This window comes from Scyliorhinus canicula, chromosome 20 (genome assembly GCF_902713615.1).
Source record: "Scyliorhinus canicula chromosome 20, sScyCan1.1, whole genome shotgun sequence".
Taxonomy (NCBI): Eukaryota; Metazoa; Chordata; class Chondrichthyes; order Carcharhiniformes; family Scyliorhinidae; genus Scyliorhinus; species Scyliorhinus canicula.
Genome location: NC_052165.1, coordinates 38,406,279 through 38,426,254, shown reverse-complemented (window position 1 = coordinate 38,426,254; position 19,976 = coordinate 38,406,279). Strand labels below are relative to the sequence as shown.

Genomic DNA, 19,976 nt, shown 5'->3' with positions numbered 1-19,976 from the left:
AACTTCATTTTTTTTAGAACTTTAGGTCTTAAGATTTAAAAGAAAAAAACTAACCCTATTTTTACCTACCTACACATTTCCTTTCAACCACAATCCATTCAAATCTACTCCTGTAATTGCCTTGTGTAAACATCTGTTTGAAGCCCCTCTTAAGTTTGTTGACATATCAACCACTTCATATTATTAGTTTAGATTCTCAGTCAGCCTGTTTCTTACTTCAATTACCATACAAAACCTCAACAGTTTAAGAATTGCGGCAAGGATATTGCCAACAGAAAAATATTACCATTTCTGTTTTCTTGGCAGTATTATATCACTTTCTGTGATGTAACAATTAGAATTAACCCATTAACAATCCGATGTCACATTATACTGCCCCCCCCCCTCTTATGCCCAAAGTTTTTGATTTCCATTTCTATATTATGATCAATCAAACAAACAACAACTTTAAATTCTGCTGTGTTGCAATCTCTCAGACTCTGCTGGGCAGGAGGGGAAATGGTAGATGACTCAGGTTTACCAGTCAGATTGTCAACAGGATTTGTGGATCTAGCATCTCTGGCCGATTAGATTGGGTAGCATCCACATGGGAGGTTGCTTCTGTCTGGCAAACAGTGCAGGTCTGTTCCTTCCCACTGTGCTGTGCCCATGCTCTGTTTGGATGAGGTAGGACTATGGATGTGGTGTTCACTCAACCACTTGTCTATAGTGAGCTTGCCTGAGGTCTGGCACGGTTACATTTGTCACAGTTCCACATCTGGCTGGAATGATATTTGTCCTCTTTCTCTTTCACTTTGTCCAAGTCTTCAGCTTGTACTTTTGGAATGACAATATGGGAGAAGAGGGAGGGAGTTCTCAGAACTCTTGGAATGATCACTCTTTCGTCATACATTCGTACATCATCAATCACATGGAGGTGTACTCTTTGTTTATAGTATTGTCCAAGAATGGGATTGTGTGGACTATACACTGGCCATCCTTTGATGCAGCATTTGGACCTGAGCACTCTCTTCATCAGATTTCCCGGCACCTCCAATATCATTCAGTCGCTGAATCACTGCTAGAATTGAACATGTTGTCGATGCTGAGGTTTCTAACTCTCCAACAAGGGCTACATCACATTGTCCAGGCCTTGCCACTGGGATAAGGGACAAAGCATCTGCTTTTTTCCAGGAACATACAGTCTCTGTATCAAACCTCATCATTCTCAGTCTGAATCGTTGTACTTGTAGAGGAATTCTTTGCTAACTCCTTACAATTTAAGTTTCATTCAGGGCTTGTGCTCAGTCTCTATCTTGAAGTCGGGGCCAAGAACATAATCTGCAAACATCTCATAAGCCCATACAGCAGCTAATGCTTCTTTCACTATCACTGTCTATCTATTTAGTCAGTGAAAGCGATGTCTATGGTAAACTGGTCCACACTTTCCATTCATCTGAAACACTACAGCTCCCAGTCCTATCGAAGACACATCTGCAGTAATGATAGTGGGTAGAACTCTGTGGCATAGCAACTGGAAATATCAGGTGATACCAGCAGCACTCTGATTTTGTCAAAGTATTTCCGTTGTGCTTCCTCCCATCACTTGTCCTGTCATAACAGCTGATGTAGTAGCTCATTAATAACAGCGACGTTGGGGAAGAACTTTCTGACTTGGTTTAGTTTACCCATGAGTCTCTGGTGCTTAGTCACAATCTGAGGAGCAGGATTCTTGATTGCTGTGGTTTTCTGCAGATCAACTATGACACCGGATGCGTTCACAATATGCCCAAAGAACTTGACAGTCAGCTGTGAGTATTTGCATTTGCTCGAGTAGAAGTCCTGCTTTCAGTTGGCACTGCAGCACAACTCAGACTCTGGTATCATGTTCTGAGTGGACCCATAGATCCTGGACATCATCCACATGACATACGACTCCAGTCCTTCTAGGATACACAACATTATCCTCTGGAAGATTTTCTGGCGCAGTTGGGTAATCTGTTGAAGTAAAACCTCCCAAATGGTGTAATGAAGGTGGCAAGCAACTGATAGCCTCTTCATTGAGCGTTGTTGCCAAAACATACCATTTGCATCTAGCTTTGTGAAGGTTGAGCTCTTCGAATTTTGCTAAGTTCTTTGTCCCCAGAGGACATAAGATGAACTTGTATGGAGCTGCTTTGTTCAGCCGTGTATCATTTATACAAATTCTGATAGTTCTGTGGAGTTTTGGCACTGGAATAATTACCGGGCATCAGCTAGTTGGTTCTGTCACATATTAAATAACTCCTTGCTTCAACATAGTCAATTCCCTCCTTTACTTTTGGTAGGAATGGCGGAGGAACCTTTCTGGGTGTAAACAGGCACACTGGCTTTGTTTCTGGAGGTAGAGTGATGTGGTTTGCAGTCTTCATCTTTTCTAGTCCTGCGAAAAGCTGTGGGAATTCAGCTTTGGGTAGAACTTCTCACTTTCCAGTTTTTTCACTCTGAAAACTAGATGCAAGTCGGTACATGCATTCTTGCTCAAAAGTGAGCAACTCTGGTTCTGAATCACATATAATGTTTCTGTGATTCTTCTTTCTCTATACTGAAGGGCTGCCTTCAGTTCTCCAATAACCTCAAGTTCTGTTCCTCCTGGTCCATATAGTTTTTTGGATGATGGCTGAAGAGAACTTCTCTCCAACCAGGGTTCAGCATCGGAAAGAACTGAAACTGCTGCCCCTGTGTCTAACTTAAAGTGTGTCTTGATTCCCTCTACGAGGATATCAGCACTCCAGCAGCTTCCACTTGGTCCCTGGATCTCCCCAAGGAAAGGCTCCTCAATATCGTGGATATTATCTACTTCATAGATCTTGCCAGCTTTCAAAGGCATCCCTTTGTGTGTGTTCTTGCTATGGCACATAATCTGGAAGTGGCCCATCTTGCCACATAAGTGGCATTGAGCTTCTCTAGCGGGGCAGTTTTCACGTCTGTGTTTTTCCTTGCCACACCAGGTGCAGTTAATTGAGGCTGTTAACAAACGCTCTTCCTGTCTCCCCAGCCGTTTTATGAAAGGTTTCCCTTTTTTATACTTGGCATACTCCATGGAATCAGATCCTTTTGAGAACAGCCGCTCCCTGTCCTCTCGAACCATAGACCTTTTTGGTTTACTGACCTCAGCTTGTCTGCTCAGTTGGATTGCCTTTTCTAAGGTTAGATCATCTCTTGATTGCAGGTGGTAAGACAAAGCATCATCCAACACTCCCACCACAATTCTGTCTCTGATCATTTCATCTTTCAAGCTACCATATTCACAGTCCTCTGCAAGTCTGTACAGGTCATTTATGAATGCATCAACACTTTCCTCTTGACGTTGAATACGTTTGTTAAATTTTGCCCGTTCAGCAATAATATTCTTTCTCAGGTTGAAGTATGTATCAAGTGCTTTGATTACTTCTTCGTAAGTGGCACTTTCCTCATCGATACCCTGCCTCACGAGGATATCATCTGCACAGTCACCCATCGCATACAACAGTGTGCTGACCTGCTCGCCGCTCGTCTTTGCAGCGAGGCCTGATGCGGTGCGATATCTCGCAAATCTCCGATACCATCTCGGCCATGTTTCTGCTTGGTTGAGGCCCGCAACCTTCTCAAAGATTTCCGGCAATGGTATAGACTTCTCCATAACTATTCCTTGAATTGCTGCCACCAAAAAATATTGTTGGGCTAATGCAAAATCTGTAACAGTCTGCAGAGGTGTGCAAAGCACAAACTTTCTTGGAGCAAGTTAGCCACAATGGCTACATCTTCCAACTGCACAAAGAACAGATCAGGTGACGTTACATCACTTCCTGCGATGTAACTATTCAAATTAACCCATTCACAACGAAATATTAATCAAACACATCTCCACCTAACTTTGATTCCTCTCTGTCTTGTGAAGTTCAAATCACCACTTTAAATTTATTTTCTTCTTTGCTATCCAAGTAACTTCACTTTCTATTTCACATTTTCAGGGATTTATTTCAAATGATTAGTTTTTTTTTAATTTTAGAGTTGCGTGGGTTTAATTTCACTTTATTTTCTTAAGGTTTTCGTGACTATTCCCGAGTTGTAGTCTTTGCGGTGTTGTGGAGCCTTTGTGCTGCTGGGGTAAATGTTCAGCCAGGTTGTTTGACCGGAGAGACGGGACGGGACGGGACGGGACGGGACGGTCTGTAGCCCGGACACTCCGCCGCAGCTGCTGTTGTTGCCCGGCCTCTGTGCGACGTGGGAAACGGGGTCAGACGGAAGTGGAGGTGGAGGGAAGTTGGTTGAGGACGGAGCCGGCTGAGGCCGAACCGGATGTTCAGCGGGGAGCGGTTTGGGGACGGACCGGAAGTGCAGACGGGCAGCCGCTGCTTTGAGATGCCGCTGAGCTGAGACGGGAATTAACGCACGGCGGACGGAGCGTTTGAGCCCCGTGGAGGTAGGGGCGACAGCTAGGAGTTGGGAATCATTTAGGGTGAGACAGGGGCAGAATGACGACAGGGGGAGCACATTGAGAGGGGTATCTAGGAACTGAGGTGGTTAGGGAGAGACCAGGGTAACCAGCTCTTATGGAATAAAGTAAGGGGCACTGGCCAAGGGGTAGGTGATCTTAAACCTACCATAGGCAATCCTAGAAATAAGGGACAAAAAACATTCCTTAAGGGAGCACAGGGCAATCAGTCAAAATAAGGGACAATCCCTTAAAGGTGGGACAGTTGATCACCCTGGATTGCACTGAGAGCTTATAAACTGAAACCCCAAAGCACTTGACACATCTGGCATTGACCTGCCAACAATCTGCCAGCTATTGTCAAAGGAATAATATTGGATCGATTTGGCCTTTATTCCCTGTTTAGACAAATAAGTGGTGCAGGTTTCCCTATTGTATCACCATTCCTTCACTGTCACCTAGTCAAAATCCCGGAACCCTTTCTCAGCAGCACTCTGGGTACCAACAGCACATGAACTGCGGTGGTTCAAGAAGGTGGCTCACCATCTCAAGGATTTAATAAAATATAAATTTAGAGTATTCAATAAATTTTTTCCCAATAAAGGCACAATCTATTGTGGCCAATTCACTTACCCTGCACATTGTTGGGTTGTGGGGGTGAGGCTCATTCAGACATGGGGAGAATGTGCAACCTCCAGACAGACAGTGACCCGAGGCCGGGATCGATCCTGGTTCCTCAGATCATCTCAAGGATAATTGGTTATGGGTTAAGGGCAATAAATACTGACCTTGCCAGTGCTGTGCACATTCAATAAAAAAAAGAAAATTAACCTGATTGTAACTTAAAACATTGACAGGATGGATGTAGAGAAAATATATTGTCAAAAAGCCAAGTGTGTTAGTCGAATACAGTTATACCAAACTTGTTTTAAACTGTATATAAATCTCTGGTATTATCAGTTGTGTGATTTGCGTTGTCAAGTGTATGGCTGTTGGATTTATCTCATTTATAAATGCTGCTGGAATGCTCCAAATGTGAGAAGGATGAGTGTCCAGGGAACAATGGACATAATCTGTGTAGACAAGGAAAACCGGTTTGAGCACCTGGAGTAGTTGAGCTTCTTGCAGAATTTTCAGACTGAGCCAAAGGATGTTTATTCGTTATTACAAATCGAAATGCAACTCCACAGCTTTGAAACTCATGTTTTTTGGCCAATAAAGGTTGACTATTTTAATCGGGTTTGCTGAATTTATTTTGATAGGTTAGGTGCTGTGCCAAAAAATCCAGTGAGAAAATTATAACCATAGTCCTGAGGGTGCACCTGTTCCACCATATCAGCTGCGGCTCAGTAGGTAGCCTCTGAGTAAGAAGATCATGGGTTCAGGTCTCACTCCAGAAACCTGACCATATTAATACCCAGTACTGAGAGAAGGGCTATCTGCTACTTCTAAGGCAGCGCTTCAGAGAAGAGCAATGGTGTTCTCCCTGGTGTCCTGGCCGATAGATATCCCTTAACCAACTTTATTTTATTGAAGAACAATCAGATTGCTCTTCATGAGAGCTTGCTATGTACAAATTGGCTATTCCATTTCACCAGAACAAGAAATAGGAGCAGGCTATTTAGCCAATCAAGCATGCTCGCATTCCATAATTCAGTACAGTAATGGTTATGGAGTCGGTTAGCTCAGTTGGCTGGACAGCTGGCTCATGATGCAGAGTGACGCCAATGGCTAGGTTCAATTCCCATACTGACTGAGGTTATTAATGATGGCCCTGCCATCTAAACCTTGCCCGTCGTCTGGGGAGTGGTGACCCTCAGGTTAAATTACCACCAGTCCGTTTCCGAAAGGGAAAGCAACCCTGTGGTCCTACACGATTGGGGCAATATTTGCAATGATGGCTGATCTTGGGATTCAAGTCCATTTTCCTGCCAGCTCCTCGTATCCCATGATTTTCTGAGGGGCCAAAAATCTATCTATCTCAGCTTTAAATGTATTCAACAATGGACAATCCACAACCCTCTGGGACAGAGAATTCCAAAGATCCTTTTCCTACATTACATTTCCTACATTACACCTATGACTAAACTTCAAAAAAGCACAGACCAATAAACAATAACAACAAATTGGTTCAGTGTAGCACATTTAATGTAATAAAACATTTCTAAGCAATTCACAGGTGCGTTATCAACAAAATTCACCATCAAGCTGCATGAGATATTTGGGAAGGTGATCAAAAGCATGGTTTAATAAATACATTTGAAGGAGTCTCTTAAAAGAGAGGAAGGTTTATGAGTGGAATTCCAGACCTTGTAGCCTCAGCAGATGAAGGCATGGCTAACAGTGGTACAATTAAAATTGAGGCTGTTCAAGAGGCCAGAATTGGAGGAATCCAGATATTTCAAAGGGGTGTGGGGCTGGAAGAGGTTAGAGTCCATGGAGGGGTTTAAAAACAAGAGTTTATAAAATTAAGGTGAAGTTTAATTGAAAGTCAGTATTGGTCAGAACGCTCAGGAGCGTTGGATGAGCAGTACTTGGTGCGAGTAAGATCATGACCAGCAAAAAGAGCAATAGAAAGATAGACTATCAGAATTCAGATGGGCCAGTTACCTGTAAACCTCAACAGCAGCCAGCTAAAGAGAGTCAAACTAGTCTGTAAATTGCGATTTAAAGATTCAACTTTTGAACATGGTGTGACACAAACAGCATTAATCTGGGGATATAGAATAGCCATTCAGCCCATCGAATCTGCATCAACCCTCTGAAAGAGCATCCTATCTAGGCCCACTCCCCCACCCGATCCCTGTAACCTCAAATGACCTTTGTACACTAAAGGGGCAATTTAGCGTGGCCAATCCACCTAATCTGCACATTTTGGACTGTGGGAGGAAACCAGATCACCAGGGGCAAACTCACGCAGACCCGGAGAGAACATGCAAACTCTACACAGTCGCCCAAGTCACTCGATCAGAATTGAACCCGGGTTCAACCTGAGGCAGCATGCTAACTACTGTGTCATCGTGCCCCCCGTTTGATAGCATAACTGGACAAGTATTCCACAGGCCTGGGTTAATGATTCAGACATCAATCAAATCTCATTACAACAGCTGCTGAATTTAAATATAGTTGACTAAAAAGCTAGTCTCAGAAATGGTAACTGTGAAACTACCAGATTCTGATAAACCCATCTGGTTCACTCATGTCCTTCAGGGAAGGAGATCTGCTGTCTTTACCCAGTTTGGCCTACATGTGATTCCAGACCCATAGCAATGTGGTTACCACTTACCTGCCCTCTGAAACACACAAGAAATAGGAGCAGCAGGAAGCCACAAGGCCCATTGAGCCTGCTCCACCAATTAATATGCTCATGGCAGACCTTGGGCTTCAACTCCATTTTCCCACTCGTTCCCCTGAGTGACCAAAAATTTGTCTACCCCAGCCTGAAATGTATTCAACAATGGAGCATCCACAAACCTCTGGGGTAGAGAATTCCAAAGGTTCACAACCCTTTAAGTGAAGACATTTCTCCTTCTCTCGGTCCTAAATGATCAACCACTTATCCTGAAACTGTTCCTTCGTGTTTTAGGTTCCTTAACCTTCTCCGCATCCATCCTATCAAGTCCCTTCAGAACCTTGTATGTTCCAGATGAGATCATCTCTAAACTCCAGAGAATATAGACCCAATTTATTTTGCCTGTCATTCGAGGGATCAAACTAGTAAGCCTTCACTCTACCGCCTCTAATGAAAGTATATTCCTCCTTAAATATGGAGACCAAAATCCATACAGTACATCAGATGGCCAAGCAAGCTACTCCGTTGTATTAAAACTGCCACAACCTTCACCACATGGACTACAGTGATCGAAGAAGGCAGCTCTTCTCCGCCTTCTCAATTTAGGGATGGCTAGTAAATACTGGCCTTGCCAGTGACACCTACATTCCATGAGTAGATATAAAATAAAGCAATGCACGTGACCATTAAATTCAAGGATCTCAACATCAAGGCTTGAGTGATCAGCTCTCGTAGGTCGTGAAGTTGTACCATTACCAAGGGTGATGCTCCCCCCTAGCCACCATGGTGCTCACCAGTCATGGTAGACCTCATGGGCCAGGAGATACACGGCCGTGAAAGTAGTTGCAGAAGAGAGGCAGGCAGTCGGACCTGATGACCACCTCAACTGCGTACTGCATTTTTGGTTTGAACTTCATAATATTATCCGACCAGGCGTCGAAGTCTGATGACTAGGGGATTTTCACAGTAACTTCATCGGAGTGTTAATGTAAGCCTCCTTGTGACGCTAATACAGATTATTATTATTCCAGTGATCTAAATTCACAATGTGCTATGGGTTGGTGTTTATCCTTTTTGACCCTTAACCTTTATTCTCTCAAGTCACTGTCACATGTGACTGATTGACTTTAAATCCTTTGAACAATGATTTTATCATTATACATAAGCAAATTATCCTAAACAGGAATATATTGTCTATATATTAAAGCTGGATTAGGGCAGCACGGTGGCACAGTGTTTAGCATTGCTGCCTACGGCACTGAGGACCTGGGTTCGAATCCCGGCCCTGGGTCACTGTCCGTGTGGAGTTTGCACGTTCTCCCCGTGTCTGCGTGGGTTTCACCCCCACAACCCAAAGATGTGCAGGATAGGTGGATTGGCCACTCTAAATCGCCCCTTAATTGGAAAAAAAATCATTGGGTACTCTAAAGCTGGATTAATTGTTCAAACCTATGGCTGTGTAACTACCTGACTGGAAAAAGCGACTCACATCAATTTATCTTCACTCCACTTTCGAAATTTGTTTAGTGTCAAAGTAAAGGTTTGCAGTTACTTTGGGAATTAACTCCCACATCACTCCCCCAGTGTCTCAGAATATAAAGGAGGATGGATTATAGCCAAGCCTCAGAAGCAACTCCTTTAGACCAAATTGTCATCAAGCTGTGATTTGAAAAATATATATTTATCCTTGGGATGTGGCCATGATTGGCTAAGCTGACATTTGTTGCCCATCCCTAATTACCCTTGAAGATAGGGGTGGGCCGCTGCTTTGTACCGCTGCAGTCCATGCGGTGGAGATACACCCACAGTGCTAATAGGGAAGGAGTTCCAGGATTTTGGCCCAGCAACAGTGAAGGAACGGTGGTGAGTGACTTGGAGGGGTACTTGCAGGTGTAACGGTCACAGGTTTGGAAGGTGCTGTCTAAAGAGTTTTGGTGAGTTGCTGCAAAGCATCTTGTAGATGGTATACATTGCTGCCATTGTTTGTCGATGGTGGGAGGAGTAAATATTGAAGGTGGTGGGTGGAATGCCTAATCAAGCGGGCTGCTTTGTCCTTGATTATGTGGAGCTCCTTGAGTGTTTTAGAGCTGCACTCATCCAGGCAAGTGGAGAGTATCCCATCACACTCCTGATTTCTGCCTGGTAAGATGGTGGATATGTTTTGGGAAGCCAGGAAGTGAATTACCTGCTGCACAATTCCCAGCCTCTGACCTGTTTTTGTAGTCATGGTATTTTTCTGGCTAGTGGAGTTCAGTTTCTGGTCAATGGTAACACCTCCAGGATGTTGATAATGGGATATTCAGTTCATGGTAATGTCAAGGGGAGATGATTGAATTCCAATCATCAGGAAACATCCTCACTTCTGACCTTGCATTGGAGGGAAGCAGCTGAAGATGGTTGGATGTAAGACTTTGCAAATAAGTTCTTATTAATGTTATTGGCTCTCTTTTTGTATCAACTCCGAGCTTAAAGCATCTTAAAATTAATGTGCATGTATCTGATAGATAAGTTGTGAATTGTTTTCACAATATACAATAGCCTGTGGTGATAGAAACTGACATGAACTAAACATGCAGGTTTTTTTTTAACAATACTTTCAAACAAAGCATATATTGTAGAAACATTTGTGGCATTCCTAATAAGCAAGCAGCATATTGACACATTCATTTTTTAAAAATAATATTTTATTGAGGTATTTGAAAGTTTTTATAACAGTAACATAAACAATGACATCAACGTGGTAAAATAAACATTCCCCCCCCCCCCCCCCCAGCCCAATCTTCACGCACCTCAACCATACAACAATCCGCCCCGCCCTTGGAAAACTGCATCTGCTGACATTTTAATTTTCCACGAGAAAGTCGACAAACGGCTGCCACCTCCAGGTGAACCCTAACATTGACCTCTTAAGGCGAACTTTATTTTCTCGAGACTGAAAAAGCTAGGCATGTTACTAACCCAGGCCTCTACACTCGGGGGTTTCGAGTCCCTCCACATTAACAAGATCCGTCTCCGGGCTACCAGGGAGACAAAGGCCAAGACGTCGGCCTCTTTCGCCCCCTGAACTCCTGGATCGTCCGACACTCCAAAGATTGCTACCTCTGGATTCGGCACAACCAGTGTTTTTAGTACCGTGGACATTGTCTTAGCAAAATCCAGCCAAAACCCTCCATGCTTCGGGCATGCCCAAAGCATATGGACATGATTTTCTGGGCTTCTCGCGCACCTTGCACACCTATCCTCAACCTCGAAGAACTTACTCATCCTAGCCGCTGTAATGTGTGCCCGGTGGACTACCTTAAATTGTATCAGGCTAAGCCTGGCGCACGATGAGGAGGTATTAATCCTGTTTAGGGCATCCACCTATAGACCCGCCTCTATCTCTCCTAGCTTGTCCTCCCACTTGCCCTTAAGCTCCTCCACCGGGGTTTCCTCCACCTCGAATGCTCCTGGAAAATATCCAATACCTTCCCCTCTCCCACCCAGGTACTGGAGACTACTCTATTCTGTATCCCCTGTGGCGGCAGCAGCGGAAAGGCCATCACCTGTTTTCTCAGGAAGTCTCGCACCTGCAAATACCTAAAACCCATTCACTGCTGGCAATTTAAATTTATCCTCCAAAGCTTTCAAGCTGGGTAAGCTCCCATCTATAAATAGATCCCCCATCCTACTAATTCCTGCCCTTTGCCAACTCCGGAACCCGCCATCTAGCCTACCTGGTACAAACCTGTGGTTATTATAAATTGGGGTCCAAATTTATAAAAACTGCGGGGTTTTACTCGCCAACAAAAAGCCCAAAATAATTTTATTCACCCGCTCAGAAACGGCCCTAGGGTTGCTGGCGCCCCGGGCAAGCTGAACTTCGGCGCCCTTTGGTGGGGGGGGGGGGGGGGGGGGGGGGGGGGGGCTCCGTTCACCGGGGGGGCGCCGGAGTGACCTGGTACATGATCGGGACCCACCGATCGGCGGGCCGGTCTCTCTGTCGGCAGTCCTCCTTTCTTCCACCGGCGAGCCGGGATCCATCTGCCATGTTTGTGCGGGGCGGCCTGGGGGAGGGCGGCCACCGCGCATGCGCTGGTTGGCACCGGCCCAACTGCACATGCGCGGGACCCGAGTCTTTTACGCGGCGCCGGGTCTCTGACGCCGGTCACACACTCCTTGATGGCGCCCCCTAGCACATGGCGCCCCGGGCGACTGCCCGAGTTGCCGGTACCTTGAGCCGGCCCTGCACCCGCTTGAAAAAAGTCTTAGGGATGAAGATGGGGAGGCACTGAAAGAGAAACAGAAATATGGGGAGGACTGTCCTTCCCCGCCAGTGATAGCAGGAACATGTCCCATGTCTTAAAGTCCCCTCCCATTAGTTCTACCAATCGGGATAGGTTAACTTGTGCTGTGCCTCCCATTCCCGGGCCACCTGGATTCCCAGATATCAAAAGCTCTTCCCTGCCATTCGAAGCGGTAGCTCTCCCAGTCTCCTCTTCTGTCCTCTTGCCTGGATCGTAAACACCTCGCTTTTCCCCATGTTCAATTTATACCCCGTAAAATTGCCAAATTTCCCCAAGATTTGCTCACTTCCCCCATCAGGTCATCTGCGTAGAGCAAAACCTGATTGCCCCCCCCCCCCCGAACCAGCCCTTTCCAGTTCCTAGAGACTCTTAGGACCATGGCCAATGGCTCTATGGCCAGAGCAAACAGTAACGGGGAGAGGGGGCACCCTTGCCTCGTCCCTCGGTGTAGTTTAAAATACCCGACCTCAGCCGGTTCATACACACACTCGCTACTGGTGCCTGATAGAGCAACCACACCCAGTCAATAAAGCCCTCACCAAACCCAAACCTTCCCAGCGCCTCCCACTGGTAATTCCACTCCACGCGATCAAAAGCCTTCTCCGCATCCATCGCTACCACCACCTCCGCCTCCTCTCCTTCTGAAGGCATCATAATAACATATAGAAGCCTTCGAACATTGGCCTTGAGTTGCCTGCCCTTAACAAATCCCGTCTGGTCTTCCCCTATCACCCCGCAGACACAGTCCTCTATCCTTGTGGCCAGTATCTTAGCCAGCAGTTTGGCATCACATTCAGTAGAGAAATCGGCCTGCATGACCTGCATTGCTCCGGATCCTTCTCCCGTTTCAGGATCAATGAAATCGAGGCCTGCGACATTGTTGGGGGGAGGACTCCCTTCTCTCTTGCTTCATTAAATGTCCTCACCAGCAGTGGGCTCAATATCTCTGAAAACTTCTTATAGAATTCCACCGGGTAGCCGTCAGGCCCCGGGGCCTTGTCTGACTGCATACCCTCCAGCCCCTTGATTATTTCCTCAATTTCAATTTGGGCTCCCAGCCCCATCACCAGGTTCTCTACTCTTCGCTTTACCTATCTCCCTGGCCGCCTCTCTTTTCCTGAGCTTGTGTGCCAACATTCTGCTTGCCTTTTCCCCGTGCTCCTAGATTGCCCCCCTTGCCTTCCTCAACTGTTCCACTGCTTTCCCTGTGGTCAACAGCCCAAACTCCACCTGTAACCTCCGCCGCTCCCTCAGTAGCCCCGCGTCCTGGGCATCCGAGTATCTCCTGTCCACCTGCAGTATCTCCTCAACTAACCTGTCCCTCTCAGCCCGTTCCACCTTTCTCTGTGGGCCCATATCGAGATTAATTCCCCTCTGACTACTGCCTTCAAAGCTTCCCAGACCATCGCTGCAGAGACCTCCTCCGTATCATTTGTTTCCAGGAGTTCTGGATGGACTTGTTTTTTTTCTCGCCATGGCTAGGGGCTTAATCGCTAACGCGAAGAGCAGGGGAGACAAGGGGCACCCCTGCCTCGTCCCCCTGGAAAGCCGAAAGTCCTCCGACCTCCCGTTCGTCACCACACTCACCACCGGGGAGCTGTACAGCAACCTCACCCAGCTGATGAATCCCTCACCAAACCCAAACCTTCTCAGCACTTCCCACAGGTAACTCCACTCCATCCTATCAAAAGCTTTCTCCGCATCCATTGATGCTACTATTTCTGCCTCCCCAGCCGCCGGCGCCATCATCATAACATTAAGGAGCCACCGTACGTTGGCGTTCAGTTGCCTCCCCTTTACAAATCCCGTTTGGTCCTCATGGATAACCGTCGGGACTACATCTTCCACCCTTCTGGACAGTACCTTTGCCAACAACTTTACATCCACGTTAAGGAGCGAAATCGGCCTGTAAGACTCACACTGAAGGGGGTCTTTGTCACGCTTCAGGAGCAAAGAAATAATTGTCCTGGACATTGTCGGGGGCAGAGCCCCCCCCCCCCCCCCCCCCCCCCCCCCCGGCCTCATTCAGGGTCCTTACAAGCAGCGGGCCCAGCAGATCCGAAAACATCTTGTAAAATTCCACCGAGAACCCATTAGGTCCCGGTGCATTCCCTGTCTGCATACTTCCCATCGCCTCCATCAGTTCCTCCAGCTTGATTGGGGCCCCCAGACGCTCCACCCGCTCATCCCCTACTCTCAGGAACTCCAGCCTATCCAGAAAGCGGTCTATCCCTCCTGCCTCCCTAGGGGGCACCGCTTGGTACAGTCCCTCATAAAAGGATCTGAACACCCCATTGATGTCCTTGCCACCCCGCACCAAGTTCCCTCCTGCATCCGTGACTCCCCCTATCTCTCTAGCTGCCTCCCGTTTCCGGAGCTGGTGGGCCAGCATCCGACTTGCCTTCTCCCCATACTCATACACCGCCCACTGCGCCTCCGCCTTCCGGGTGGTCAGTATATCAAACTCCGCTTGGAGATTGCGCCGCTTCCTCAAAATCCCCTCCTCCGGGGCATCCGCATATCTCCTATCCACCCGTACCATTTCCTCCATCAACCTCGCCCTCTCCGCCCTCTCCCTGTGCGCCCGAATGGATATCAGCTCCCCTCTGACTACTGCCTTCAGCGCTTCCCAAACCACCCCAACTTGCACCTCCCCATTTTCGTTGGCTTCCAGATACCCCTCTATGCCCCTACAGACCCGCCCACACACTTCCTCCTCTGCCAAAAGCCCCACATCTAACCTCCATAGCGGACACTGGTCCTTCCTCTCCCCCAGCTCCAGATCCACCAAATGTGGAGCATGGTCCAATATGGCTATCGCCGAATACTCCGCCCCCACCACTCTCGGGATTAGCGCCCTACTGAGAACAAAAAGTCAATCCGGGAGTAAGCCTTGTGAACATGAGAGAAAAAGGAGAACTCCCTACTCCCTGGCTTCAAGAACCTCCAAGGGTCCACCCCTCCCATCTGATCCATGAACGCCCTCAACACCGAGGCCGCCGCCGGCCTCTTGCCTGTCCTAGACTTCGAGCGATCCAGAGCCGGATCCAGCACCGTATTAAAGTCCCCACCCAGGATCAAACACCCCGTCTCCAGGTCCGGGATCAGGCCCAGCATTCGCTGCATGAAGCCCGCATCGTCCCAGTTGGGGGCGTACACATTGACCAGGACCACCCGCTCCCCCTGAAGTCTACCACTCACCATTACATATCTACCTGCACTGTCCGCCACCACATTGGACGCAATGAACGACAAGCTCTTACCGACCAAGATTGCCACTGCTCGGTTCTTCGCATCGAGCCCCGAGTGAAACACCTGTCCCACCCAGCTTTTTCTTAGCCTCACCTGATCCGTAACCTTGAGGTGCGTCTCCTGGAGCATAGCCACATCCGCTCCCAGCCCCCTCAAGTGTGCCAAGACCCGGGACCGCTTCACCGGACCATTCAACCCCCTCACGTTCCATGTGACCAGCCAAATCTGGGGGGTCCTCCCCCTCCCTCCGCGCCGATCAGCCATTGCTCTCCCTCAACCCACCACGTGCCCAGGGAACCCCCTAAGCCAGTTCCCCACGCTGGCAGACCCCCCTTCACCAGCCGTTTCCTTACAGCCCCTACAGCTGCAACCCTGTACCCACCCCTTTTTCCTCCACCCCGAACACCCCCACCCCCCCAAGCTAGAGCCCCCCAGCTGCGTTACCCCTAACATTGTACTTCCATAAGTCAGCCGACTCCTGCTGACCCCGGCTACTCCCGCCATACCAGCGACCCCCCCCCCCCCCCCCCCTCCATGCAACACAACCACCAATCCCCCTCCCAGTGCTGGCCCTGCCCCCAACTCCTCCAGCGCGGGAAGAAGGCCCGCGTTTCCATCCCTAACCCCGCCCCCAACCCAACACACGGGAAAAAGACGGCACATGACCCAGCGGGACCTCAAACTGCTCCACAACCCCACCAGTGGAAAAAAGACCCAAAAAGCACCACGGTAAATAAATAACAGCCCCAAAAGAAGACAACTCAGAGCAACGAAAAGGCAACATCAAACGCAGCCAATATAAGCAAAAGGGTACCAAGGAAGACAGAACCTCCAAACAATGTACATCTTTCCCCAGCCCCTCAGTTCGAGTCCAATTTCTCTGCCTGGACAAAAGCCCAGGCCTCCGCCGGAGAGTCAAAATAGAGCTGGCGGTCCTTGTAAGTGACCCAGAGGCGAGCCAGTTGTAACAGGCCAAACTTCACCCTCTTCCTATGAAGCACTCCTTTCGCTCGATTGAAGCCAGCCCTTCTCTTCGCCACTTCCGCGCTCCTGTCCTGATAAATCCTAATGTCCGCATTCTCCCAGCTGCTGCTCCTTTCCTTCTTCGCCCATCTCAACACGCACTCACGGTCGGCCAAGCAGTGAAAGCGGACCAGTACCGCCCTGAACGGCTCATTCGGCCTGGGCTTCCGCAGCAGCACTCGATGGGCACCCTCCAGCTCCAGGGATCCCCGGAACGACCCCGCACCCATCAACGAGTTCAGCATCAGGACCACGTAGGCCCCCAAATCCGAACCTTCCAGCCCCTCTGGGAGGCCCAAAATCCGCAGGTTCTTCCGGTGGGAGCGGTTCTCCATCTCTTCCAGCCTTGCCAACCATTTCTTGTGAAGCGCCTTGTGCGACTCCAACTTCACTGCCAGGCCCAGGAGCTCGTCCTCGTTCTCCAAAGCCTTTTGCTGCATCTTTCGTATCTCAGCGGCCTGTGCTGTCTGAGTCGCCATGAGCTTGTCCAGCGAGGCCTTAAACGGCTCCAGGATCTCAGCTTTTAGCTCCCTGAAGGAGCGCTGAAGCAGCTCCTGGTCCCGCGCCCACTCTGCCACGCTGCCGGTTCCCCGCCCGCCGCCATCTTGTTTTTTCTGCCTCTCACCTTCTGTTGCAAAGACGACTTTTTGACCGCTCCACATCTAGTCCAGCCCATCCACCGGCCGCTGAGCACAGTGGCTGCGTTCCCACCCGGAGAAAAGCCGAATCAGCGCCGTTGCGGGCCCTTAAAAGAGCCCGAAAGTCCAAAAATAGCGGGAGCTACTGAACGCACGGCTTAGCTCTGCATCGCCGCAACCAGAAGTCCCGTCCCCGCTTCTTCAATGGCCTTGGTGAGATATTTTCACAGTTGTTCCCTCTGCTGCTAGAATTCAGCTTTCATAAAGGTCCTCAAGTCAGTTTGAGGCCCAGAATGAGAGGAATACTAACACATTTACGGTCCAACCAATCTCATCGATACTTGAGCTTGGATAAACCCCTTGAGAGATGCAACTGGGGGAAACACACATGGCACAGCTTTTCCTCTTTATTTAATGCAAGTATTTGGGGACCAACAATGAGATACACACACACAAGGACGCCCACACAATGTCTACAGAGCCTGCAGTCAATTCAATGCCTGCCTCTCTCCATAACCATTTCAATGTCTGTTAATGGTGAGTGACCGAACATCTGGAATGACCGTGCAGACTGATTATTGCAATCCTCCTAATAATAGTCCTATCCCTGCAGCTGAGTTTGGAGTGTAAGGATTTAAAAAAAAAAACCTTTTAAGTGAATTCTGAAGAAGCTGACCTACATAATTTTGTCATTTAGTTTGAGTGGATCGGCTTATTGTTCTGCCAGTTCTTGTGATTTGTTAATGCATGTTATGTACCTGGAGCTGATCTCTGGGAGTATAGTCTTGTGTGCAGTAATGTGTGCCAAATAATGTTGTTCAATAAACAAATTTTTAACTATTAGGAGCCATTTCTAGAAAAGCTTCGTAGATCAGCATCTCCTACACAAATACTTTCAATGTGTTCAAGCATATATTAATGAGGTCATGTTTAATCCTGAGTAATGTAAATATGCATTGTGCAGACAAGGTAGGGAATTGCCAAGGAAACCAATCTGTTCACAAAGGAAGAACAGACTGTTGTGGAGACTGGCTTTAAAATGTTGCGTCCATTTCAGAACAACAAGGAAATCTCTTGCCCATCATCTTGTCGCAGCTTGTGGTGAGTTTTGATGGACTATTTCTGCACGGATCCAAGTTATACATTGACAAAAATTATGGGATGATCAGTTCAGTGTAGATTGAGAAGAAATAGATACTTTTGTTTTTCTTTTTATGGAGTAGTGGCATTGCTGGGTCAGGCCAGCATTTGTTGCCCATCCCCAATTGCCTCGAGAAGGTGGTGGTAATCCGCCTTCTCGAATTGCTGCATTTTGTGTGGCTGTAGATAAACCCACAGTGCTTTAGAGATGGAGTTTCAGGATTTTGATCCAGTGGCAGCTGGAGGGGCAGTGATATAGGGCGGGATTCTGCCTCAACCGGCCGGTGGGATTCTCCGTTATGTCAGCCAGTCAATGGGGTTTCCCATTTGTGCGGCAGCCCCACGCCATCGGCATAACGGAGAATCAACCCGGCGGAGAATCCCGGCCACAGTTCCAGATCAGGATGATGTGCATCTTGGAGGTGGTGGTGTTCCCATGCATCTGCCCATATCCCCCAGGCGGTAGACGTCATGGGTTTGGAAGGTATTGTGAAAGGAACCTTGCAGGTTGGTTGTAGATGGCAGGTTGGTTCTAGATGGCAGGTTGGTTGTAGATGGCATCGACTAGATTGGTGGGTGGAGGGAGTGAATGTTGAAGGCGTTGGATGGGGTGCCAATCAAGCTGGGCTGTTTTTGTCCTGGCTGTTTTGTCAAGCTTATTGAGTGTTGTTGGCACTGCACTCATCCAGGCAGCTCGGGGGTATTCCATCACACTCCTGATTTTAACTTTTTAGATGGTGGGTAAGCTTTTGGGAGTCAGGAGTTGGATTACTTACCGCAGAGTTCCCAGCTTCTGACTCTCTTGCTGCCACAGTATTTATGTGGTTGTTCCAGTTCTGGTTTCTGGTCAAACCAGAAACAAAATATCAAAAGTTTTATATTATCCATTCTGTTTAACTTTGTTTCATAAAGGAAGTGGAAGCAGAAATATTTTTAAAATACTGTTTTAATTTTCTGCAGCAGCCCGTGAGAATGGCTGAGGTGCGCTGGAAGGAGATTGTTCTGTTGACCGGGGTAGTGGCCGTGTGTTACTGGAACAGCACTTCTTGTGGGTTTGTCTTTGATGATGTATCTGCCATTTTGGACAACAAAGACCTGCATCCATCTACACCGCTGAAGAACCTTTTCCGCAATGACTTCTGGGGAACTCCTATGACCGAGGTAACGCCACCTCTGTGGCTGTTGATCACAACAAAAAGAAATGTTTACATTCTGAATGTACCTGCTTATTTTTAAAGTTGGTTTTACCCAACTTTAATAATATAGATGGGAAACCACCGTAAGCAAATATCTGGCCAATGTTTTATCATTATCACATTCGGATCTCAGTCCATCCGGCAATGCAGGCTTTTGGGAAATGACAGGAATGTGAAGTTGAGGAAGATCAATCTTGATGTTACTGAATGGTGGAACCGGTTTGAGGGGTCATTGGGCCACTGTGTTTCCTATTTGTTATGTTCTCTCAAAATCTATCAGAGATCCTATAAATTCTAACTCAAACAAAACAATCTATAGGATTTCATCTATACTTTTGCTCCCTCTAGACTTGACTATTACATTCCTCTCCCGACCATCCACCCATCTTCCACACTTAATAAACTTGAACTGATCAATACTCTGCTAATTTGCATCACCTCCCCTCCCCAACCATCCTGTGCTCACTAAAGTACATTGGCTCCTGCACTGTCAATGCTACAAATTTAATATTTTCATCCTTTGGTCAAATCCCTCCGTGGCCTTACCCCTCCATACCTCTGTAATCTCCGGCCCTGCATCCATCCTTGATAGAACAGAATCACTACAGTGTAGAAGGTGGCCATTCAGCCCATCGAGTCTGCACTGACCCTCTGAAAGAGCAAACCTAACCAAGGCCCAATTTCCCACCCTATCCTTGTACCCCCATCTGGGGG

General features: G+C 47.7%; 1 protein-coding gene across 4 annotated transcripts in view; it reads left to right on the top strand.

The window, feature by feature from the left end:
* tmtc3 (transmembrane O-mannosyltransferase targeting cadherins 3) overlaps positions 1-19,976 on the top strand; it is a 106,242-nt gene that overhangs the window by 11,572 nt on the left and 74,694 nt on the right. The window contains exons 1-2 of one of the 4 annotated variants that reach the window (XM_038780401.1): positions 4,266-4,423; positions 19,027-19,227. In XM_038780401.1, the coding sequence (XP_038636329.1) occupies positions 19,039-19,227 (189 nt within the window). In that variant the 5' untranslated portion in view covers positions 4,266-4,423; positions 19,027-19,038. Of the gene's footprint in view, positions 1-4,265; positions 4,460-17,909; positions 18,028-19,026; positions 19,228-19,976 lie in introns of those variants that run through there. The other 3 variants (XM_038780402.1, XM_038780403.1, XM_038780404.1) reach the window with 3 other exon arrangements.